Source organism: Vicugna pacos, chromosome 3 (genome assembly GCF_048564905.1).
Source record: "Vicugna pacos chromosome 3, VicPac4, whole genome shotgun sequence".
NCBI classification, from domain to species: Eukaryota; Metazoa; Chordata; class Mammalia; order Artiodactyla; family Camelidae; genus Vicugna; species Vicugna pacos.
The window spans coordinates 86,676,092-86,701,759 of record NC_132989.1 but is presented as its reverse complement, the minus strand read 5'-3'; the positions used below and the strand labels follow the sequence as shown (position 1 = coordinate 86,701,759).

General features: G+C 38.7%; 2 protein-coding genes across 7 annotated transcripts in view; one reads left to right on the top strand and one right to left on the bottom strand.

Moving 5' to 3' along the window:
• The window catches only part of ITGA2 (integrin subunit alpha 2), a 93,400-nt gene extending 84,713 nt beyond the window's left edge, over positions 1 to 8,687 (top strand). Inside the window, exons 28-30 of one of the 2 annotated variants that reach the window (XM_072958703.1) lie at positions 2,209 to 2,298; positions 5,483 to 5,599; positions 6,063 to 8,687. In XM_072958703.1, coding sequence (XP_072814804.1) covers positions 2,209 to 2,298; positions 5,483 to 5,599; positions 6,063 to 6,143 — 288 coding nt within the window. In that variant the 3' untranslated portion in view covers positions 6,144 to 8,687. The other variant, XM_072958702.1, reaches the window with a different exon arrangement.
• The window catches only part of MOCS2 (molybdenum cofactor synthesis 2), a 36,482-nt gene extending 11,618 nt beyond the window's left edge, over positions 1 to 24,864 (bottom strand). For 2 of the 5 annotated variants that reach the window (XR_012071501.1, XM_072958706.1), the window contains exons 1-4: positions 21,595 to 21,726; positions 19,300 to 19,427; positions 18,566 to 18,716; positions 17,550 to 17,673 (exon numbers count right to left, since the gene is read on the bottom strand). Coding sequence is in view for 4 of the 5 variants with exons in the window: in XM_072958706.1 (XP_072814807.1) it covers positions 17,550 to 17,673; positions 18,566 to 18,716; positions 19,300 to 19,427; positions 21,595 to 21,692 (501 nt within the window). In the remaining variant the exon portion in view is untranslated. Of the gene's footprint in view, positions 1 to 11,596; positions 13,528 to 15,559; positions 15,685 to 17,549; positions 17,674 to 18,565; positions 18,717 to 19,299; positions 19,428 to 21,594; positions 21,740 to 22,903; positions 23,026 to 24,401; positions 24,717 to 24,758 lie in introns of those variants that run through there. The other 3 variants (XM_006205983.4, XM_072958704.1, XM_072958705.1) reach the window with 3 other exon arrangements.
• Positions 24,865 to 25,668: the final 804 nt, after the last annotated feature.

Here is a 25,668-nt window from a genome sequence, read left to right as displayed (position 1 = left end):
GGACACCTCTAAGTCCCGAAAGATGCGAGGCAGGCAGTTACACCACCATCCCAGCTGCTGCAGTCTGGTGCTCAGTTTCACCCTTTGGTTCTTGGCTCCTTGGATTTGAGGAACAAATGTTTTCCTAGTAACCTTTGCCAGCTGGGAAGGAAAACTGACTGTTGCTAATCAAAAGGCAATCACGCCAGCCCTGTAAAAAGCATTTGGTTTTTCTTGAGTTTGTTTAAAGCTCCATCATTTTAACTGTAAGACTTTTTAAAGTACCTTCCCCAAGGTTTTCAGAAACAGCAGTTTCATTTCTGGGAGCAAAATCCTAAAGAAGTGTATTATATATGCTTTCTCAGCATGGTTTTGAGAGTTAAGCTGAAAAACACCCATGAGAGTTACTGTACATCAAAGTCCTACACATCGTCATCCTTCTCAAAAGGTCAAATGTTTATCCTCACCTTGTTTTCAGTTATTTCAACAGCCAAGTGGATGTTCTCAGACCACCAAGGAGATCCAGTCTGAAATACACATCCTGTTTCCTGTACTAGAGCCCACTAGTAACCTGCCTCTTACCCTTTCTCTGAGACAGTGCAAGTCAGTGTTTCAAGCAATTTCATCACAAAGTGACTGCTCACACCTCCAAATCAATGTCATTGTTGGCTGCCATTTGTAAGGAAAAGGCTTTTTTTCCCTTTTTTAAATTGAAGTACAGCCAGTTACAGTGTGTCAGTTTCTGGTGAACAGCACAATATCCCATCATGCATATACATACATAATTTATTTTCATATTCTTTTCCATTAAAGGTTATTATAAAATATTGAATATAGTTTCCTGTGCTATACAGAAGAACTTTTTTAAGACCTATTTTCATATATAGTGGGGGAAACGGCTTGTTGAATACTGGCAGGTGTGTGACTTCACTCGCCCAGGTATGTCTGGTAAACTGACCACTACTTGTTAACCCTGCAGGCTACTGTGTACCTGTACAAAGGGCCAGGCTGAGGTGGACAGATATATTAGTGTTATAAGGATATCCTTTTATCTTGAGTCTATAGCAGTTATTCAGTGAGCATTCATTTAACTGCTACTCCCTTTTTAAATTTTAAACTATTACCAATACTCTAAGTGTTCCCCAAATAATATATTTAAGAGACCAGTGATCAGGGTTCACTTCTGATGCAATCTTCCATCTTGAGAAAATTAAGAAGACTAATCAAAGACTGAGCCAGTGGAAAGGAAATAAATTGCTCACTTTTTGGATGTGCATTCTCGTTTTCTGGCTCCCAGATAGAGTTTAGCAAATTACCTCATGGGGTATACTGAATCATGAGACCCAGTAACCAGAAAAACTAAATCCTAGTAGCCAGAGCATGTGAAAGTAGTTCTCCTATCTGGGCACTGAATTCTATTTCAAAATAAGCATCAGTCCTGATATTTGATTACAGAGAAAACAATGTACACATCAATAATGTGTCCACTAAAAACATTATTTTTCTATAATTAGATTCAGGAATGCACGTAAAGTTATTTCATAACAGGAGGTTATTAATAACATCAGCATAAAAATATGTCCTTCCTATATGCCTGCGTCAAATCCAGTGTTTTTATAGAAATGCTTAGTTTAGGAAATCTGAAATTACTCATGTTTTATAGCATTGGACAATGTTTATTATGGTGTCTGTCACTGACATGTGTGGTCAAGTTCAAGCTTTTAAACAGTATTACTGTACACACGTGTATCCAGAAGAAAAATTCTCGTCCTTTTTAATCTGATTTTTCCATTCTACTTTGTGCCTTATTCTGGTAGGTATTTAAAAATACCAAGTTTTCAATTTTCCCTCATGTCACAAACTTCATTAACTTTTAAAAATCTAAACTATGATTTTTCCCAATTAAAAACTTCATTGCTAAACCCTTGTTTTTCATCCCTGTTTTCAAGTCAGAATCACCTGGAGTGATGTTTTAGCCTGCTGAGGCTTGGACCCCACTCCCCCAGGGCCTCGGTTTAATTAACTGTGGCAGGGCCCAGTCACCCACGCAGTTTAAGTCCCCCAGGCCCTTCTCCCAGGTAGCCCTGTCACGTATCAGCGATGTAAGCATACAGATGCTTGAGTCTTAAGAGTTGGCGTTTGCTCATCACTTTCCATGGGAAATAAATAACAAACCTGCTGAGATTTATGCATTTAGGGTAAAACATATTCTTTACTCTTATGTTCCAGTCGACATTCCAGACAGTACAGTTGACAGCAGCTGCAGAAATCGACACCTATAACCCTCAGATCTATGTGATCGAAGAAAACACCGTCACGGTGAGTGCATCACACCCTGTGCATCACACAGGCGATCCCAGGCGTTCCACTTCTGACAGCTTAGAATAGTCAGTCTTCTCAGCTGCGTGTATACAGAAGTGTCTTACTGAAGCTCTGAAAGTCCAATGTTTATCATGCTGAGCTTTTGGCAAGGGCATTTGCAACTCCCAAAATCCTAGTGGTATCCTTGCCTTCCTCCTCACCCGTGAGTTGGCAAAGCTGGATCAGAAGTGACGATCTGACGAAAGGCACAAGGGAAGGGGCGCCATCTTGCTGTGGCTCCCATCTCCCGTTTCGCTTTTCCAGCCAGCACCACCAGCTCTTCCGTCCTGCTCATGCTTACATAAAGCAGTGTAGGTCTTGGGCCATGAAATCTAAGTCATGCTCACTTGAATCACATTTTTGTACTTTAGAGTATTTTTTAAAGAGATGTGCTAAAGTATGCTTAATAAATAAGGTATTTAGTAGAGGGCTCTTTTTTTTCCCCAGTAATACCCCTTACAACTAGACGCTGACACTGTGTGAAATATCCATTCATTAGCTCTTCAGTCCAGAAAACTATAAATGCTCCTCTTGATTAAAAAAAAAAAAGATTTGGCAAAGAAACGTACATTCACAGAAAACAGAGGCTTATTGTTCCAAGGGCTGGCATGGGACAACTTTCCTTTGCTCCGGAACTCTGGTTAGAATATGCCATATTTAGATATAGTGGGATTTCCACGCTCAGCTAATCTGCTGGCAACGCTCTGGGCATTTTCCTCCCGATGCTTTTGAATTGGAACTCTTGAATTGGAAGCCAGTTCAAGAGTCTGCCCCCAAGGCCAGCTTGGCAGCTGGCCTCAGCCCACTGCTGCAGCCTATGGACTTGGTTAGAAAGCCCGTGGCCTCGTGCACTCTGAGCCTCGCAGTGCCTGCGAGGGGAGCTGCCAGCGCTGCTCTCCCACTGCTGTCTCAGCAGAAATGGCTCCACACAATAGAAGGTGCTTTTCTGCTTCTGGTTTAGGACCATCAGCAGAGGCCTACACCCTCTCTTCAGAGGCTGGGGTGTGGAAAATCAGAAATGGAGCCAAAGGAAACGTGGGCTTCAAATTCAAAGTACTATGAACTTAGCTTTAGGGGAAGGTACTATAGATATTTTAAAAGTTCATTTCAGAAAAATGTAGTGTTCAGACAATACCTGGACCTCTGCTGAAGGCTTTTTTTTTTTTCAGAAAGCAGTATTAAATACATGTTAATTAAAAATTCAAATTAATAATTTTAACCCTTTGGGAGATATTTCTTTTCCTGGTTTTCTCTGAACAATGCTAATAAATAAGAGGCCAACTATTACTTGTATCTCTAAAAATATTTTTTGAATCCAAATCATTTAAAAATATTTTGGAATCCAAATAATAGACATATCCCTATAGGTGAATGAGTGAGTCTTAAATTTATAAGAATCCCAGTCCCACTTAAAAGTCTGATACAGAAATCCTGTACTTGTGTTTCCCAAAAGACGCATGTAGCCCAGACTAGGCAATACTGGAATAGAGAGAAGTAGGGATGTGACTGCCACTAACCAGTAAGCTGCATGAATTTACAGTTGTATTATTCCTAAGTTTATAAAACCTTATTTTAGCTCTTGAAGACCCAAATGAGAAGAAATACAGTCACCAGAAGGCCAGACTCAAGTCTAGCCCAACTCACATTCTGTGGTGAAAAGCGCCTCACCTGCTGCTGTAATTCAGTGTTAAACCAAGTAAACGAGCTCGGTTTTCTCCCTTTGTCTAGCTCCACACTGTAGCTCTTTAAGAATATACTGTGTGGAGGAAAATATTATGATTCTTTCTCCAATTAAAAAAAATAGAATATACAGTTTTACTGCTAGCCAGGCTATTACAAAGCCACAGAGTCTGCCAGGAAGTGGACAGTAAAAATCATATGACCCAGGAATCCTGCTCCCGGGCATACATCCAGAAGGAACCCTACTTCAAAATGACACCTGCACCCCAGTGTTCTTAGCAGCACTATTTACAATAGCCAAGACATGGAAACAGCCTAAATGTCCATCAACAGATGACTGAATAAAGAAGATGTGGTATATTTATACAATGGAATACTATTCAGCCATAAAAACCAACAACGTAACGCCATCTGCAGCAACATGGATGTTCCTGGAGAATGTCATTCTAAGTGAAGGAAGCCAGAAAGAGAAAGAAAAATACCATATGAGATCACTCATGTGTAGAATTAAAAAAAAAAAAAAGAACATAAATACTAAGCAGAAACAGACTCACAGACAGAATACAAACTTGTAGTTGCCAAGGGACGGGGTGTGGGAAGGGACAGACTAGGATTTCAAAATTTGTAGATTCTGACAGGCATATATAGAATAGATAAACAAGATTATACTGTATAGCACAGGGAAATTATACAAGATCTTGTGGTAGCTCACAGCGAAAAAAAAATGTGACAATGAATATATGTATGCTCTACACTGGAATTTGACACAACATTGTAAAATGACTATAACTTAATAAAAAAAGGGGGGGGGTGTAAACTTCAGGCAAAATTGGCCCAGGTTGAGGCTGCCACCTGCTTCTGTAAATAGTTTTACTGGAATACAAAAAAAAAAAATCATATGTAGCCTCAGGGACACTTTATCATGAAAAGGTCAGCTTGAGCCTTGAGATATTACTTCTACTTTTTAAACAATCCATATCAAGTAATCTTGAGCGAGAGTGAGATAACTATTTTAGGACCCCAGTACAAAGTTATGGTTGTTGTTGTTTAACCATAAGGGATTTATTTGGGTTGTTAATTTGTTGAGTCCCCTCCCAAAGACTGGGTGCTAAATGCTTTCACTTGATGAGACTGAATGCCAACAACTGAAGTTGCCATTTCATAAGTGATTAAAGCATCTGAGACTGCCAGAGATGATGTGTCTGCTGAACACTGCTGCAACTAAAGGCAGGAAACGGGAAGACCTGCTTGCCTTGCCTGTATTCTGCAGGCACATCTTCTCTGGAGCTTGTCTTCTCTGGAGCTCGTACTGCACAGTGTTTAACTGAGGATCATGAGCCTGAGGAAGTCACATCCCCTTTCTAGATCGTCACTTACAAAATTACAGGATTTGGCTAGACCATCTCAGTCTTTTTTCGTGCTAAAATTAATTAACGCAGTTGTTGTGTATACACATTTACAGATCCCCATTACGATAATGAAACCTCATGAGAAAGCCGAAGTACCAACTGGAGTTATAGTAGGAAGTGTAATCGCTGGAATCCTTTTGCTATTAGCTCTGGTTGCAATTTTATGGAAGGTAAGACATGTTTCATATTTTAAATTACGGATTCCTGAAGACTTCTGTCTTGAATTTCCTTATCAAACAGCAACCCTAAGTTTTATATGGTACTTTCTCCTCCTTTAGTAAGAAAAAAGGAAACAAAAGGTTACTTGAAATTTCTCACTCATGTTCTTGGGAACAGTAAGAATTTTATCTCCTTGGTCCTGGTCCCTTTTTTTCCATCTTCCTTTCATCAGACCCTTGAATGTTTGTTCAGCTGCAAGTGTAAGTAGACCCTGAAAATATAACTTTGTGCAGTTCAACTCTGGGTATGACTCTCCCTGCGGAGGGGCTGATGTCAGGTCAGTACTCCACACACTTGCCTCTTCTGGAGCCCCATCATTCCCAGAGGGCTTTAGAAAAAGCCGTCAGCTAGCAGGGTCCCAGCCCCATAGAAAATAAGCCTCTGATGGTAACGTCTGTACATCATCTCTTACAGCTTGGATTCTTCAAAAGAAAATATGAAAAAATGACCAAAAATCCAGATGAAATAGATGAGACCACAGAACTCAACAGCTGAATCACCCAGCAGTTCCCACTGCCGTGGGAAGTGGGAGCGTCACAGCCAGGGTTTGCTATTTGCATGAATGGATTTTTTTTTTAAAATCCCAGTGTAATTTTATAATGTGATAGGTACACTAGCCTGATATTTTAAGAAAACTGCAGGTCGGTTTGTAAAGAAATCGTGGGAGGTTTGAGAGGGTTAGGAGTATAAAGGGTAAAAGACTTATTTTATGTGGGGAAAAAGTGATCTTTACGCTGGCTGGTTCAGTTTATAATGTGTATTGTGTCAGAAACATGAAATGCTTCCAAACAGTAGACGTCTTAAAGAAAAATATAATAACCCTTATCTGGGGGTGGGGGGGACCCAATCATTTAAAATGATTGTTTTTAAACAACAACAAAAGTGGAAGAGTACTTGGTATAGGTGTGTAATAAGCTTGGCTATTAATGCTGATGGGAAACTAACACAGGTCTTCAACTTACGCTGCTCATCAAAAGTTGCCACAGAGGATATTTTCAGTGATAATTTTGTTTATAACCTAGGTAAAATTTGCTTTGTCAGCCCACAGCTGCCTCCTCCCAGTCCCTTTCTTGCAATGATGGACTTATCAAAACATGCTTGACCGCCTGCTAGGAGCCTCCTGTGTGCCTACTGCAGGGGAAATTGCCATTCAGGTGGTGGGGTGGGGGGTGTCTAGGGGCCAAAGCACAAACTTCTGTTTAAAATGTGTAACCGCATTTCTCTCTGCTGGAGGTCCCACCTGGAAGGGAGAGGAAATTTCCTTTCTCCTTTAGGGTTTATGACTGGCTGGCTGGCAGGCAGGGACCTTGTGAATTGCTAAAAGGTGAGTGATTTCTTTGGAAACCTTCCTCCTTCCACATTGAACCTCTCCCCAACCTCCTGGTGCCCCATATTCTCGAAGGCTACTACTGCCTGCCTTCCTCTCTAGGACGCCAGAGTTACTCACCCTCTCCCATTCCCGGGACAGCTATTCTTCACCAGGTGTGAAGAGGAAGTCATCTGTTTAACTTCCATACTTGGAGTGAATCCCCGTACAATCCCCTTAACTTCAGGGAGCTATTTTCATTTGTTGCTAAACATGTAAGAAAAATAAGCAAGTGAATTTCTAATTGTTGGGATTTCAGGCAGCATAAACAAGGTAAAGTATAAACATCTCAGGAATTTGCAAGAAGCTACAAGGAGACATTAGAAACCACCAAGTCAGCACGTACACCAGCTGTGCTTGTCTGTTTCTGAAGGACTTAAACTTCCAGAAGGACTTTCACCCGGGAGTTTGCTCCCCAGGCAGCGTCTTAGTCCCCAGAGCCTGAGAGTCTAAGGGTCAGACTGGGATGAGACCCGCTGATCCATATTGTAACAAGCATCCTGGTCCTTAGGATGTAAATGGGCCTTCATGAGCAACACCACCCACTTCTTCTGCACCTTCTTTTCACTGGTTCTGAGCCCACATGTGCTCTAGGAGGGACTGGGAGAGGGGGCACCAGTGAAGGCCGGGGGACTATTTTATGTCAGAATATACATACCTAAAGCTTCAGACAAGTCACTCAGCCTCTGTAAACTTCAGTGTCCTCATTATGAAATGGGGAGACTGGGTTGGAGCTCAGCAGCGACGCTTTTAACTTTAAAAATCTACTATCTGGGTTTCTTGTAATGCAAATAGACAATCCTCCAAGAATCTGACTCTGAAAGGAAGTCAGAGTAAAACAGGTGTTTGCCCATGTGTGCCTGGCCTCTGTAATGGCAGTCATGGGCTGTCTGCACAGTTTCATTACTTTGTATTTGACGAAACAAAGGAAAAGCAAACAATTAGCCATAAAGCGCCTGGAGTTTGTAGCAAGAACAGCATGGTATTCTCTAGTTACAGGTGCTAGAAACCAATCTTATAACAGCTGTGTGGACTCAAACACTGTCTCAGTCCAATAAAATTTTCATTTAAAAAAGAGTGGAGGAGAAATTGGCATTAAGCTGATAAAGACTATTTAATAAACTGGGTAACGGCTGTATATATGTGCTAGTTCTTCAATGTAATATACTGAGAATTACAGGATGTCATCCTTTTACTCTGCCTCACTTCCTCAGATAAACACTAAGCTGAGGTCACATACACACAGAGCTCTGGCAAGACCTGCCTTAGACAATCTGCCTTGATGGCAGTTTCCCTTTTTTTTCCCCCTAAAAAGTCACGACTTGTCTCTGCACTGTTTATCCCACTGGGGCAGGGCTTCTCAACCGCAACACTCCTGACACTGGGTGCCAGGTAATTCATTCTTGTGGGTGCTGTCCTGTGCATGGCAGGATGTTTAAAAGCATCCCTGGCCTCTACCTACCAGTACCAGCAGCAGCCTCTCCCACTAGTTGCCTCCAGGCATTGTGGAGCGCCTCCTGGGAGGCAATATCACCCGATTGAGAACCACTGTGCTTACTAAGAGCAAGTTGCCTAAATATACAACAGATTTGAGGCAGAGGCTCTAGAGAGGAATTATTTCTCAAACACTTTTAAACAAAGGTTGAATATTCATCCAAAAAATTAAAAAACTGTTTGAAAAAAACAGCTATGTATTCTTATTCAGTCATACTTTTGTTTTAAAAGTTAAGTAGAATATGGGGCTTAAAAGATGCTGTCTTAAATTTCCATTTCATAAATGGTGTATAGACAATATATACAAAATGTGATAAAAATGGAGGTGCTATATGCATGGCTGCCACACAAGCCTTATAAAATAGTAACATGGTAAAATAGTCTGTGAAGAAATTGCATTATTTGAAATTGTGCATCATTTTTGCAGCAAAGTTAAGAGCTGGCCAGAAATTTTTCCTAGCTGGCTGTATATAAAGTAGTCAAAGTTATCTATTAACTGTGAAAAGAAAACTACAACCAATTTATCATAATCACACAAGTGATTATACTAAAAGTTATTATAAAAGGTGTAATTTTATAATGTATTTAACTATTGATACACAGCTATAACTTAATATATGAAAATCTCATAAATTAAGACATTAAACAGGATTCCTCAAACTGAGCTCCCTGGTCCACCTTTAATACTTCAATTTGCACACACAAAATAATCACATACGTAACCTTCCAGGACTATGCCCTTCATTAACACATACTCATTTTAATCAATTCAAAAGACTAAGCATCTAGAGGTAAAAGGTATTTACATGGGGGTAAAGTTTGAAATAAATAAGAATGTTAACTACTACTTTGAACTTTAATGAAAATGTAGCCATTATGTAAATATAAAAAGATGGTTTCGTATGTACCTGAAATATTTTGGCAGATAAAAGTCAAAATATAAATGTATATATTGCACGACTATGTTCAAAATGTGTATTTTTTAAAAGATTGTCTTGGATAGTTTCCTTCATATGTAATGTATAAATCTTTAAGATGTGATAAGTATATTTGCTTTTTTTTGATTAACTGGTTTTTTTCACACCAAAAATACTGAAATGTATGCATGTTTGTACAATGAAGTGTCACAATTTGATTTCTAAGAAACAAAAAATCAAATTGGAACTGTCATCAACAAGAGCTTTTCTCCTATTCAAGTATGAAAAGTATTACTTAATTGTAAACCACTCTTTACCATACCACATTACTAAATATCATTAAATCATTTTGAAAGTAAAGCTATTTACTTTGGAATTTGAATTTTATAACTTATGTGTTTCACTATATCTTATGCACTCACTGTGCCTAAGAACACCTTCAGGACAGTGTAAGAAAAGTAAGGATGTATCTAATCTCTTACATTAGTAGCACTGGCCACAAAGATGCTTTGCAGGAACCTTAAACTGTCTTCATAGTTCGGAGACTAGTTGTAAAACCTTGCTCCTCACAGTGCAGTCAAAGGGTAGGCAGCGCTGCATTACCCAGAACCTGTTACAAAATGCAGATCCCAGGCGACAACGAGAACTGAATTCCAGTCGGAAATTTAAGATCGCCAAATGATTCATGTTATGTTAAAGTTTGTAAAGCACTGCCCCAAGGCACAATTTACCTCCAGAAATATGTGCTTGTGACAGAAAAAAGAAAAAAATTGGCCAAAGTGTTACACCCTATCAGAGCTGTCATCTGCATAGTTTAAACTTTTTAACAGTAAGCAAGAGGGTTTATATATTCTTAAGGATTAAGTATGATTATAAAACAAGCTACATACCAGGCTCAGAGACTGGCCATCACTGCATAGCTGGTGCATCGATGCAGAGCCTAGGGGGAATGTGCTGCCTTTCACACTGAGGCACAAGCATCTCTGTTCCCGATCAGGGGATCCCTCACACGCCGCCCTCCATTCACTCCATCTCAGCTCTGGTGAACTATGTCATAAGAGCAGCTTATTGCAGAACCACCACCAGTAAGTGTGTTTGGTGTGCTCTGTCCACTAGAATACAACTTTGGAGAAGAACAACATTTATTTTTGTTTTGTCACAGAGTAGATTAAGAAGTACTGCTAAGACCTGTATCAAAGCTACCATTCTCTCCCAAATCAAAAAAACAGCTTTTTATTTGTTTCTTTAAAAAATAATTCCTTTCATTTATTCTACATCGCCTGTTAAAAAACTACACAGAGCATTAAAAAAAATTCCTCATCCTACCACAACCATTAATATTTAAACTAAAATACCAGTTAAAAACCGGAAATCATCTTACTCAAAAACAGGCACTGATTTTTATCTGAGGACCACTCCAACCTAACCAAAAGAAAAAGGCTATTAACTGAACTTTTTGGTTCTGTGCAAAATAAAAAGCTAACGCGAGTTGCTCTTACATAGCCCTGACTCCACCGCCCTCTGCTGGATGAGCTACCTAATTACATCACACAAATTATTGCCTCAAGAGAAGTGACAGATGGATTGTCATTATGGAAAACAGTATGGAGATTCCTAAAAAAATTAAAAACAGACTTACCATATGGTCCAGCAATCCCACTCCTGTGCATATATCCAGAAGGAATTTAATTTGAAAAGATACATGCACCCCAATGTTTACAGCAGCACTATATACAATAACCAAGACATGGAAGCAACTTAAATATCCATCAGCAGATGACTGGATAAAGAAGCTGTGGTATATATATACAATGGAATACTACTCAGCTATAAAAAATAAAATAATAAAATAATGCCATTTACAGCAACATGGATGGACCTGAAGATCATCATTCTAAGTGAAGTAAGCCAGAAAGAGAAAAATACCATGATATCACTCATATGTGGACTCTAATAAAAATAAAAAAAAAGGAAAAAGAGGACACTAATGAATGCATCTACTAAACAGAAACAGACTCACAGACATAGTAAAACAATTTTATGGTTACCGGAGGAAAGCAGGTGGGAAGGGATAAATTTGGGAGTTTGAGATTTGAAAAGGTTAACCACTATATATAAAAATAGATAAAAAAAAAATTTCTTCTGTATAGCACAGGAAACTATATTCAATATCTTATAATAACCTTTAATGAAAAATATGGAAACAAATATATGTATATATATGCATGATGAGGACATTACGCTGTACACCAGAAACTGACACACTGTAACTGACTATACTTCAATTAAAAAAAAAAACCTGTCAACATCATGAATTCCAAATTGTCAGTGAGAGATGTGAATTAAAGGGAGAAATATTTGGCATTCCTTTTTATACTTTTCATAATAAGCTGAAAACTAAGGGAGTAAAGGAAGAAAAGTCAAAATATTTAATAAATTATAGCAAGCAAAAATGTATGTAAATCAAATCATAGCTACACTTTAGAACATGTTAAAATCAGCTTTAGATTTCATAGCACTCTTTCTAGATAATTTAGAATACACTTTTTTTCCCCTAGACATATCACTCCAGCTGAATTCTGACTGTATCAAGCAATTCCATTTACACATTATAAAGTTAAATAAAGAGAGGAAGAAGAGAAGGGCAAGGGCAAGGGCAGGGCTGGATTCAAGAGATACCCAGGTCTCATCTTCTAATCCTCCAAAAGGTCATTCAGGGATCTAAGATCCACACTCAAACTTCTGGTTTCTTAATCACTATTTCTCAAAACATACTGAAAATGTACTGTGACTCAACATCATATCCAAAGGACAAAAATATCCACAAAACCATGAAATATATCATGTTGATTATCTGTTGTTACTTTCATTCAAAGATAAAATTCTTTCCATTTTACTACCTGTTGAAAAACTTGAAACGCAAGTCATCTGAATTTCCTACTTCTTGAGTGGACTTACCTATGCTGTCATACAGAGCCACAGTTCCGAAGCGACTTTTTAAACCTTACAATCCACTTAAAGGCTTATTTTTCTTAGGTTACTCACTTGATTCCTTAAGCAGCCAAGTTACAGATCTAGAAAGGCTGTGTCAGAGTGATGCTAGCCCCTTACTGTCTCACCACCAATTAACTCTGCCACTCCCAGGAAAGTCAGGATCAACAAAGACCCCATTTAAGTCCTACTGCAATGAACTAAAAGCTTTCATCAGAGATGTCCCATCCCAATTTCAGCATGCCCCAGATTAACTCCTTAACCTTTGTATTGCAGACTGAAAAGCATAACAGTTTGTGTTCTTAATTTAAAACAAACCCAACTTAATGAAGGCACGATTCTTTAAAAAAAATGCTTAAAGAAAGTCATATTCTTTAAAAATGTAACTACCATCAATAAAGACCCTCTGGAGAAATATCTGCCAAGGAAAATCCTGAAATCCACACATATCTCAGAGGAACATATATGACATAATAAACAAATATCATACTAACACATAGGTACAAAATCCTAGGAACACTTGGTGGCCCAGGAACCTAATGATAACGTGCTTTCAGACAGAATGCAACTGACTCTTGTCCAATCACCAGCCCCTGTTCTCAAATGGGAGCAGGATAGTTTGGTGGAAGGGAGAGGGAGGCACTGAATTCAGAGAGGGTAAAGCTGAGGCCAGACACCACAGCAGAGAAATAGCTGGTGGAGGATTTGTCTGCCTTCCCAAGATCCTTGTGGCCCAACTTCTGGACAGGTAAGGAATAAGCACCAAAGAAGCAGAGGAGATTCCTAATGTCTACATGGCTGTCCCATAGGTCCCAGCCAAAGCCAGGACACAGGACCTTCCCCATGGTCCATAAAGATGGTGGACAAGGACCACTGGTGGTGCCCAGCACAGAACAGGCACTCAAGATTTGAATAAATAAATTCCTCAGGTAAAAAGTGTTTCACTAATGTTTCGTTAGGTCCCATTTGTTTATTTTTTCTTTTTATTTCTTTTGCCTTGGGAGACTGATCTAAGAAAATATTGCTCAAATCTATGTCAAGGAATGTTTCACCGATGTTCTTTTCTAGGAGTTTTATGGTGTCATGTCTTATCTTCGAAAACATCCCAAACCTAAAAAAGGAAACAGATATTCAGGTACAGGAAGCACAGAGGGTCCCAAACAGGATGAGCCCAAAGAGACGCATACCAAGACATATCATAATTAAAATGGCAAAAGTTAAAATGAGGATTCTAAAGGTAGCAAGAGAAAAAACAAACGATCCTTTACAAGGGAACCCCTGTAAGGTTATTACCTGATTTCTCTGTGGAAACTACAGGCTAGAAGGAAGTGGTAGAGCGCATGCTCAGCACGCAAGAGGTCCCGGGTTCAATCCCCAGTACCTCCTCAAAGCGGAAACCAATGAAAAACCTAATTACCTCCCCCTCAGAAAACAAACAAGAGAAATGCAAATTAAAACCACAGGAAGTAATCACCTCACACCAGTCCAAACCAACTATCATCAAAATGTCTAGAAATAATACATGCTGAAAAGGATGTGGAGAAAAGGGAACCCTTGTACACTACTGATGGAAATGTAAATTGGTGCAGACATTATGGAAAACAGTATAGAGGTTTCTTAAAAAACTAAAAATAGAACCACCATATGATCCAGCAATTCCACCCTTGGGTATATACCCAGAAAACACAAAAATTCTAATTCAAAAAGATACATGCACTCCAATGTTCACAGCCATACTACTTAAACTAGCCAAGACACGGAAGCAACCCAAGTGCCCATCAAAGATAACTGGCTTAAGATATGTGTATAATTATATACACAAATACACACAACTGGAATATTACTCGGCCATAAAAAAGAATGAAATATTGCCATTTGCAGCAACATGGATGGACCTACAGAATATCATGCTTAGTGAAATAAGTCAGAGAAAGAAAAATACTATATGATACCACTTACACATGGAATCTAAAAAATAATACAAATAAATCTCTAAAAACAGAGACAGACTCATAGACATAGAAAGTAAACTTATGGTTACCAAAGTGAAGAGGGAGCAGGGAGGGACAAATTAGGAGTATGGGATTAACAGATACAAACTACTATACATAACACAGATAAGCAACAAAGAATTACTGCATAGAATGGGGAATTACGCCCAGTATCTTGTAAAAACCTATAATGGAATATAATCTGCCAAAAAAACCCCAAATCACTGTGTTGTACACCAGAAACTAACACAATATTGTAAATCCACTATATGTCAATTACAAAACAAACTGTATGGAATTTATATACTAAGATCTATCAAAATAGCATATAAATTGTCCACACAAAAATTGGACCATTGTTTAGTATAAAGATTCCAGAAAGCACAGCTTTATTAACAACTTCACTAATGACAAGGTTACTTGAGCAATTAAAAATGATCTGAAAATGCTTTTACTAAATAATTATATAATTTTCCCTTTCAGTTGATTGTGGATCCAATTTTATAACTAACATTATAGCACAAAGCATCCTTGTTGCTAGTTAGTTTGCCTGGTTTTACAATTTTCAGCTAATTCATGTATTGATACAATACTAATAACTAACGAAATACAGTAGGTATTATGGTAAGATTACACATTCTGAAATAATAGAAATCTCCATATTTTGAAATAGCTATTACTGAATTTTTAAAAATAGGTAAATACAGCTTTTAAACTTTAAAATCATGTGTTTATTTAGCTTATTTTTAAAATACATAGATTCTAAAAATACATCATATCAAGAGTGTCTGGTAAAGACCTTTGTAACTTCCAGTTCTGCCAATATTCCTATAATGCACCCCTGATAACAATGACATCACTGGGTATAGGGGTGAGGGGCTGGGGGCAGCCTCTGAGACACAGTCACTGAGAAGGGGGCCACACTTCAGTGTAAGTTACAATCAGAACTTAGTCATGGAATAATATGCCTACCACAAGTATCCTTCCTCAAACTTAAATTATTCTTCCATTCTTTTCCTAAAGTCCTTCCTCTGTCTCTAGTTCCCATATAAGCCCTCATTCTAAACACACTTTATTTTACTTTTCTCTCTTTTTTTCCACTCATTTACGTATCAGTACACTATTTTCTGGAGAAGAAAAATCAAAACGTGATCAAAGATAAAAATTTATCAAAATAAGATCTTAGGACTCTAAAAACCATAAATGATTTAATCACTGGTTGCCCAAAAGCATTCTTTGTTTCTTTTCCAAGATGATGATGATTCTTCATACATTTCCTAAAAAACAGAGCCATAACAAAAGTTCAAAAGAGAGTATTTTAATAAATGCAAGTATATTTGAATAAATCATGAAAATGAGTATCACAACTATTTAAATCTGTTGCTCTTTTAACAATCCAATGGCTATTTGCATAAGGCATTGAGAGCAGAAAAATGAATAAACATGTTCCCTACATGCAAGGACTCAGTCCGGTAGGAGAAATGACAGAAGAGAAGCCTTAACAAGACAAGGGGCAACCACAGAAAGGAATACACAATTAATTCCACTCAGGACCAAGACAGGAGACAGCCTGGCAAAGGTTATACAGGGAAGATGGAAGGTCTTTAAACCTTTTTTTCTTTCCAAACACTCCTACTATTTCTAAACATGCTTTTCCAAAGGCAGGAAGGACATTTCTATTAGCTGTGAAATTAAGAAACTGCCACAGAGGTTCTTAAATGAGTCTGCGCTGCGTTCTGGGGACAAACGCTCTGTATGTGCCCTAGCCCCCTGTCCACCCCTGGCCTGTATCACAGATGATCTAAAGCACAGGCTGAGACCAGAACCAGACTAGGATTCAGCTAACCTGGGGAGGAAGGGGAATAAGAATCATCGTTTTCTCTTCCCCCTCTCTAGTCAGATTCTGTTTCTGTAGGAGTAGAAATCCTAATTCAACTGTCCTCTGAACACCTGTACACCCTCCCACCCTCTACGGATAGAAAAGGAAATAGAAAGCCCAGCTGGTCCTCGAGCATAAAAACGAGAGCGTGCCCCAACTCCTGCCCACTGCCTTATTTAGGGGTAAAGGGGGTTCCCTCTCATCTACTTTGTCAGCTGACTGTTCATTCTTTCCTCTCGGGGAAAGAAAGCCACCGCTGTCAGCCAGGCTCACAGCTCATTCTGGAATGCTCTCCGTGCCTGGCTCTTTCCAGGGGCCTGTCTCATGTTCCATCAAAACTGTGGCCGCCCTGTTCACAGCAAATCAGCCAGATACCTGAGTTTCAGTGGGTTTCAATTTTTATTCAGTAAATATGGTCACTAAATGTCACAGTGGTTCAGAGTCCAATATGCTCACTGCACCACTGCCTGAGGCCAAGAGGCTCCTAGGAAGGACTCGCCCTCTGGCCTCAGCTCCTGGCCTTCTGCTCTACTGGGCGGTGAATGCCTTCCTCAGCCTTGCTCTCAGCCACAAAGCTGCAGGCAGTTCTAGGCTCTTAAAGGTCACTACACATGTCTGAGAGTACAGAGCAATGCCACTGTGGAGGTTAGCACACCAGGAAAGAAATTAGGGAGCTGGGCCTTTTCACCTCTTCAGAATGTTCTATTTAACCAGAGAATTGTTTGCTTTTATTGATGGGTTTCACGTACGGACAGAAAATAAGCTAGAATTTCCAATTCAGGCTTTTAAATCCACTCACTATGCATGTTCTCCAAGGAGGCAATATCCTATCCTTTTCTCTTCCAAAGATGAGGGAGCTCCAGAATGCTCTTTTATCCTGAGGAACCCCTATTTTAGCCACTGTTTAAATAGCCACACATTATTCCCACTCTCCAAAGGAAAGACCCTCTAACTGAAGGGAATTCTAATCTAAGTATTACTTCATATATGAACCACCGGAATGGCCCAGACGAGGAATTCTGTTACCACTTGTGGTCTACTCCGCACCATGCATTCTTTGGGGCACGTATTTTTCATGCTTAACAACCTTCAAAAGTAGATTATTACACAGACATCTTATTTCACAGATTAAAAAAACAAGGTTCTACAAAGTCAATGAAGGCCCATGAATACAAATTCTGTATGTACTCTTCTTCCTTAGCCTTTAAAAATTCCTGAGAAAAATCATGCCCAAAGGCAAAATCAGAGATGGTCTGGACTTACCTTCTTCCATATGGGCACCCTGGCTTTTAAAGTATCAATGGCATAGCTCACAGCTTCGAGGGCTGCAGCCCTGTGGGCTGAGGACACAGCAATGACAATGCTTGCTTCCGACACTGGAACTAAGCTTTAGCAAAACAAAGAAAAAAAATTCATCATCTCCTCTGAGGATACTTGTTAAAGAATCTACTATTAGATACATGGGGAGGGGGGAATTTCCAGTGAAGCATCCCTGGAACCAAACACTCAGTTCTGTTTTACTGAAACATCCCATTTAGTATAAAACATTAATTCATCCCAGTTGCTTTTGGCAGAGGGGAGGTCGAGGCTGTGACTAACTTGTTAACAGCTACTCACTAAATTTATTTGATGGGCACCAAGGAGAAAGGCAACTTTCACTGATTCAACAAATAAATACCTGATTCAAACAAACGAGGCACAGTGCCAGGTAATGTCGAAAGATACAAAGTTATCCCAGGATGAATACAACAGAGAATTTAAAATATTAAATAGCAATAAATAGTAAATAACAGAATTATTAACATTATTTTTAAAATTACACTTACTAATAAAATAATAACTAATAGATGATAAATTTAGTCTCAATTGTGAGGTTCTTTTCAAAGTATGGAACGTCACTCTTCTTTGTGGTACAAAAAGGCAAACTAATTTAAGGACCTTAAAAGGCATTTATATAAAAAAATTCTCTTAAGAGACTGTCATTTAAACAGAGTCCAGACAACAAAATAGTTCTGAAAGGGCCTCAGGGCCTTTAGCACATATCAGCCCAGGCTGTTGGGCACAGAGCCTGAGTCTTGCACGTTTGGACTTTGTTCCAGCATCAGCCACTCTCCAAATACTACAACGTAACAAGCAGCCTAAAAGGCACCCTCTGCCAGAATACACAAATCTCCCTCCCAGGGTAGTGCAGGATGCCAATGAAAGATTCTAGAATCAGAATTAGTATAAAAGTGGAAAACAACTATGCTTAACTTTTAAATTGATAAAGGGAATCATACCCAAGTCGATGGAATACTGCTATGTGTCTGACTGGCCATTTTTGCCTAATGTCAATACAAATTTTTCTGATTTCATTTTCCGCCATTGGTAGATATGCTTCATATTCTAAGCTAATGACTTTCTTCCCTTCAAAGTTATTCCTTGTAATCCCTAAAAAAAAAATTACTATTAAAATTTCTCCTTAAAACAGAAATGCATACTAACAGAATAAAAAAGGATTATTTTTGAATAGACAAGTAGCATACTGATTGTCTAAAAATTACTTTGAAATCTTCTGAAGACAAAAACTTGATTAGAAAATCAAAAGGTAATTATCACAAAGATAAGGAAGTAAAATGACACTGATCCGCCAAGCTTACTGAAAACATTCATACAACAAACCAGTAAGTACTCTAACAATTAGCACTTGACCCTTAAAAGGAAAACTATCTTCTCAGGATTATCATTAAGATACTATCTTCACCATTTCTTTCCTCTCAATATTTGGAAAATACAGAATTCTCTCTGCTAATAATGACTATTATCCGACTTTTTTTTCCTTCGCCTTTAACATAGGTTAATTTGAAGATTACTAAAACAAAACAAGAACTAAAAAATTTCTACTCACTACCATGGGTCATCGTGGCTTACTGCTCAGTATCTTAAAATCCTCTATTAAAACTGAACATGAGAAACACTTGATAATTTCTATTGTCTTGTATAGTCAATAGGTGCTGTAAAAACTGCAACTCACCTACAAATAGGGATATTGCACCACAGAGTGGAGAAATCACCAGCCGTGAGACTTCATCTATGGAAAGCTTCTCAGATGTGAGTTTTATTATGTCTTTAGATTTCCCTTCAACTTCATTCACATCTTTCCTAGAAATAAGATAGTAAGAAACTTAAATATTGGTACCAGAGGCAGAACACTCCACTTATAGGCTGTGTTTCAATTTATATTTTTTTCCGCATTAGATGTGTTAGGAGGCATGATTTGATCTGAATGATAAAAACAAGCAAGTGTAAAATTTTAGCAGAACTCAGTAATTTCACAAATATCCCTAGTGAATCAAGCATGATAAAAAAGGAATTCACTACTAACATGACCACTTAAAATGTAATCTACCTCATATGCCAATGTATTCCAAATTCTGGAATTGCTACTCTTAACCTCCTGTTCAGACGTGACACCTTCACCCACATGCACATCACCTCTAACACCTATATTACCATGCACCACACCCAGAATTGCCTTTTTCTTTATCTAAAAAGGAGAGAGAGCAGAAATGATGGTGACTCCACAGGAACTAGGTTTATTTCACTATCAGACATAAGCTCAGTTAGGTAATTGAGGAAATAAGGGAATGGACTGCATGCCTCTTCACCAGATGCTGTAAAAGTCCTTTGCCATGCATTTGTCATTTCATTCATCAGCATTTATAACAGACTCACTAAGGGTCAGAAACTGGATCCCCTGCGCTGGATATAGACCAGGGAACAAAAGACCTGGCTTCTGCACTCAGGGTGCTTACACTGGAGAAAGAGCAAAGGAATAAATGGGAATTACAATTACGGAAAGCATATGGAAATAAACAGGGTTCTGAGACAGAGAATGGGGGCTGGGGAAGTGTGGTTAAGATAAGAGGCTCATGCTATCAGGAGAAAAAAAAAAAAAAAAAAGACAAATTTTCATATGCCAGTGGATTCCAGGATGTTTCAACCTCCTGTACATGCCACCCAAGCTGCTTCTACTTCTTTCTCTTGCAGTATGATACAGTAAATACAAACATGGTCTACGAACATCACACCCTGAGTTTCACAACTTGACGCTATAAGAACATAGGTTCTAAAATCCTATCAAACTCAAATAATACACAATGCTGTTGAGTAATCGTCGTCTTCCCAAAGAACAGCTCTAGTCACCACACACACAGACACACACGCACACCTTCCATGGCAGCCCATTGTCTTATGAATAAATTCCAAACTCCAAAAAATAGCACTTTTCTATAATCAAAATAAAATTGAGACACATATCTAACAAGGAATTCTATTATTTCCAAACAGTAGAACTAAGAAAATCCAATCACGATCAACATGCTTGGCAATTTGCTTTGCGATGTTTATTCTTCATATTTTGGGGCACTACCCTCCAGGAGAGTAAGGGGAAAAAAGTAGGTGAAAAAAATAAATAGGCATCTTTGGCTTGTTTCTTTCTTTAATGAAATCAATGTTTTCCCATTGAGTATGATACATTCTCTTGATTTTGGAGAAAAACACTATCAAATTAAGAAAGTTTTCTTTCATTCCTAACTTACCAAGAGTTTTTAATTGAGGATGGTTGTTAATTTCTACATTATTTATTCCTCAGTTCACAAATAAAGCCTCATTCTGTCTCTCCAGATCACACTGAGAAATGTTCTTGTACAGTACCTTACTCAGATATGGACTACATTATTTGGAAATATGGAAAGATGACATTGGTCCTAGAGTCACTTGCAATATAGCTGTAATAAAGCTGTCTCTTTATACCTAGAAAATGGTAAGCTTTCTTTTTAGGAAGGGTGATCTTTTTACTCTCTAGTAATGCAATTTTTCTACATTTCTCTATGCCCAATATTAACAAGCATATTTGTGAAAAAGTGCATGGAGTCCAATAATCCAAATTCAAATGTTGGCTCTGCCACTTGTTAGCTATGTGATCACAGATGAGCTTTTTAATTTCTCTGAATTTCAGTTTCCCCTCTGCAAGACAGAGATATTAAACACTCCAGTGTCCAGCAATGGGCCTGACATGAAATAAAATCTCAATAAACTATGATAAATCAATAGAATGAATGTATCAAAATGACAAACTGTTTACAACAGAATTGATAAAGAGATGACGAGTATAAGTCTGTCTGCATCAATGCAAGAGTTGCTGCTTTCATAAGATTTGGTGCAGACAGACTTACAAAGAGGACACAGTTAAATCAAACCATTTAAAAGTTGTCATCTACATGATCCTTCTCCACAAGATTGGTTAAGGAAAGTGTATCTCACATACCCAAGTGTCTCAAAAGCACTATCCTCCACTAATGGGGGGGATAATGGCAATTTCGTCTCCTGATTGTAGCTGGAGGAGCTGATCTCCAAGCTCGACATATTCTTGACGGACAGCAAATACCACCTGATTTCTGACATCAGCCAACCTGAAGGAATTTAAAAAAAGTATAATTAGATGCAGCAATGCTGTGTGAGACCCCAAATCTTCTCAGCTGCAACTAAAGTTACACAAATACTACTTTATAAAGCATCTTCTACAAAATTACTAATTAAACAAATTGATATTTTGCAGAGAAAAGATATATCCACTAAAGAATACACTTATTCTCCACAAAGAACACAGTAAACTGCTAACAACTCTTTATTGGATGCTATGTGTCTTGGGAAATTAAAGAAACAAACAAAAAAAATACTAGACTGGAGACAACATTCAGACCAGGTCAGGAAAAAAAAAAGGAAAACTTCTTAATTAGTACCTCCTGCCTTTACCAGGAGCTTTCTTTAGTAAACAAGCATACTAAGTGTACCTAGGAAGGTTCCAAAGCACCAGGTGCCTCTCAGTAGGTAAATGATTAAAGGTAAAATAGGCCAGAAGCCCCACCACATTTCATTGATTAACAGAGCACTTTAAGAATTTAAAAGACATGAAGCCAAGAAAGAATGGTTTTCTTTTTGAACATACATTGTAGACTATCTTTTACACATCACTGGGATTTGAGTGACACTATTAATATTCATGGAATACGTTCAAATAAACCACTTTCATATTCTGTTCCACAAAAGACTTGAGACAGAAAAAACAGCAGTAAAATTATACATTTTCAAGAACCAGGAAAAAAATCAAATATTGCAAAAACTCAAATTTAGCAGCAGCTAAGATTTGTTGTCCTTCAATTTTCTTTCAATCTTAGAAATTTCTATTTTGAGTTATCTAAAGAAGGGGCAGGACATAAAAGTTTAAAGAACACATTTTTAACAGAATTTGTAACAAATTCATATAATGTTATAAAGATGCAAAAATCTACATTTTCAGTATTTTGTAAATTATAAAAGCAAATATAATCATGTCTCTTTGAGAGTATCTCAGTTCACTGTGTTTTTTCAGTAAAATATCTTTAACTTTTCTTAAGCAATTCTGCATTTAAAAACTAGAATTTAAGTTTTTAAGAGTAGTTTCAGAAAAATACAACTAACGACCCTTTGACATTAAGCATGTAAATCAAAATTAACTTTTTTTTAACTTTTATCATTTACTCACACATTTTTAAATATTAAGAACTGTTAATCACATGCATTCTACAAATGTTTACCCAGGATGGCGTGTTTCTATCTCATTCCACAGCTGTAATGCTTTTATTTTTTGTGGCACAGAAATGGTCTCTGAACGAATTCCTGTTATTTCAGCACTTACTGCAAAATACAACACTTCAACCTGAAAAAGAGAGAAAACGCTTTTAACAGTAACAACTCATAGTCCTTTTCTGACTGTCCTTGCTGGGTTTTCTTGTTTTCCAGATGTATTTCTTTAATCTAAAGACACTTCATAAGTTAGAGAAAATTAAGTGCCCATAAAACTTTCAGTATATCTACAAGTTCAAATTTTGAAAAAAATTTGTTTTAAGTACAATTCAGACTAATTTCTGGATGCTTTTTACTTTTATAAATGTTCGCATGCCACAACTAAAACTCTAACAATATCTTCTTAGAAACCATGAAGTGGGCCTTTAATTAACATGATATTACAGCACCTTTCATAAATACTTAGGCAGTGAAGGAACAAATGTCTGAGTCAAGAGATGAATTACACAAATAAAATAAATGACCAAATACGGGAAAGACACGTCTTTCACGATTGTCACAGAACCTTTGACTCAAGTCTACATTACACTGAACCCAGCTGTCCAGAATTAAGTTACGTAACACACAAACCCTGATATTTACAAAAGCAGATGGGCCTGAAATACAGGACAAACTGGTATTTCCTAGGACAAACCTATGCAGACTGCCTGGTATCTAAGGACTCCAACCAAGTAAAATAAGCCAAATGTCACTCAGAGCAAATTATTCTCTATGAAATAATCAAAAGTCTGCAAGTAATCAAAGGTTTGCAAATGCACAGATGAAGCACATTTCATCAGAGTTCTCAGTTAACTGCATTTCTTTTTAAGTTGGAAACCTGTCTTCGAACGCACAATCTAGAAGCAAGGTGGGCAAAGACCGTGGGTGCCTTTAGAAACCTGCCAAACGCCGTCACCTGCACCAAGAGTTCTAGGGGTGGTCTTGCCCTTCAGTGGGGAGGCCGGCGCAAAGTCTCCGAAGCCGGGAGGGGCCCCCGTGGTGGCGACGGCCGCCGGGGCCTAGCTGAGCAGGGCTAGGTCTGTGGCGGGAAAGAGCGAGAACAGACACATCTGGACGGCTCCCCATCCTCACCTGGCACCGCGTTACCATCCCGCCAGGCGTCCCGTCTCCCTCGCTCGGCGTCCCGGCCGCGGAGGCGGAGACGCCAGGTCCACGAAGCGCGCAGGCGCAACCTGCCGGCCCCTTCCGCCCACACAGGGCATGCGCAAAGCTAGCCCCGCCCCGCTATTCCCGCAGCTTTTGCGCCGCTGACCGAACCGCGGAAAGGTGGTTCACGCGCTGGTGGGTCGCGGTGGTGAGCGAGAGCTGTAGGTGTCACTAAAAGGCAAAAGGGCTGACCACGCATGCCTTCTCTTCCTACGAGAAGTCGAGATGCGGGAGAGCAGTCCCCAGGCTCTGCTGGAACCCTGCCACCTGCGTTCCGGCAGTTCGGCTTTTCCTCTTGCTCACCTGTAGGCTTCTTCTGACACTTTTTAGCTACCCCGCCTTCCGGATTACTGTTCCATAAAGACTTAAAGCCTTCAACGTATCCGAGCACTCGAACTGTATCAAATTTCCGCTTTTCCTGTTTACTAGCTGCTTAGTAATTTATCCGCATACTCCATCTAACACCTCCACCTTTTTACCAACGAGAACTGCTCTGAATTGCATAGATATGAGGGTATAGTTAGGCAGCCCTCCCCTTAGAGCTCACAATCCTGGATGTGAGACAGTCATAAAGCAGTAATGGTAATTCAGTGCAGCAAATGTAATACTAGGGATACATGTTACATTTCATGAGAGTGGAGGGAGAGGGTGGCCGGTCACCTGAGGATTGTGCTCTAGGAAGTCCTCATGGAGGGGATAGATGCTTTAGCTAAATCTGCTGGAATGAGCGGCAGCAAATGGTAGGTTGGGGTAGTGGTGAGGGATTTTTAATAGGCTGTGCCAAGCCAGAGGGATATAAAGCAGCATAATGAGGTCACAGAAGGACAAATAGTTGGCAAGGTGGTCGTGTCCCTGCAAGGAAGTGGGAAATGAGGCTGAAGATATGAAGTATTAGCCCATGGCAGGAAAAGCTGACAAGGACTAATACCAACATATATTCTGGCAAAGTTGTTAAACATCAAGGATAAAGAATTATATTCACATCCAGGTAGAAAATCAGGGGAATGACGGCAATGACCATAGACTTGTCCGAAACATCTGATGCCAGTGGATGCTGGTGTGCAATACCTTAAAAAGGCTGAGAGCAAAAGCATGACCCCGAATATTACATACAGCCAAGCTGGTGTCAGTAAAGGCCAAACCTGGTACTCCTAAGCCCACAAAAACTGAAAAAATACCATAAACAAGAGCCCTTCTTTAAAAAATCTCCTTGGGCGAAAATCCCATCAATCAGGAGGGTAATCAGACTTTAAAACTCAGTAACAAGGAAGTTAATGATAAATAAATAAATAAACTGGAGGTGAGATTTTAATCCATTTAAATATAAAACAAACATAATTGTGGGCTTATGGTGATGGAATAAAATATAAATGACATCAGAATATTTTGAAAAAGTAATAGAAGCTGCTCAAAATCGGAAGATCTAATTACAAAACATTGATTCAAGCCTCTTAATATTTCCCATAATCTTAAGTTTAGAAGGATCTTTTAGGGGCAACTATGTCTTGTGAATAAATAATCTCAGGATTTTTAATTTCTTGCGTTTCACTTCAGTTATTTTGCTGTTGTT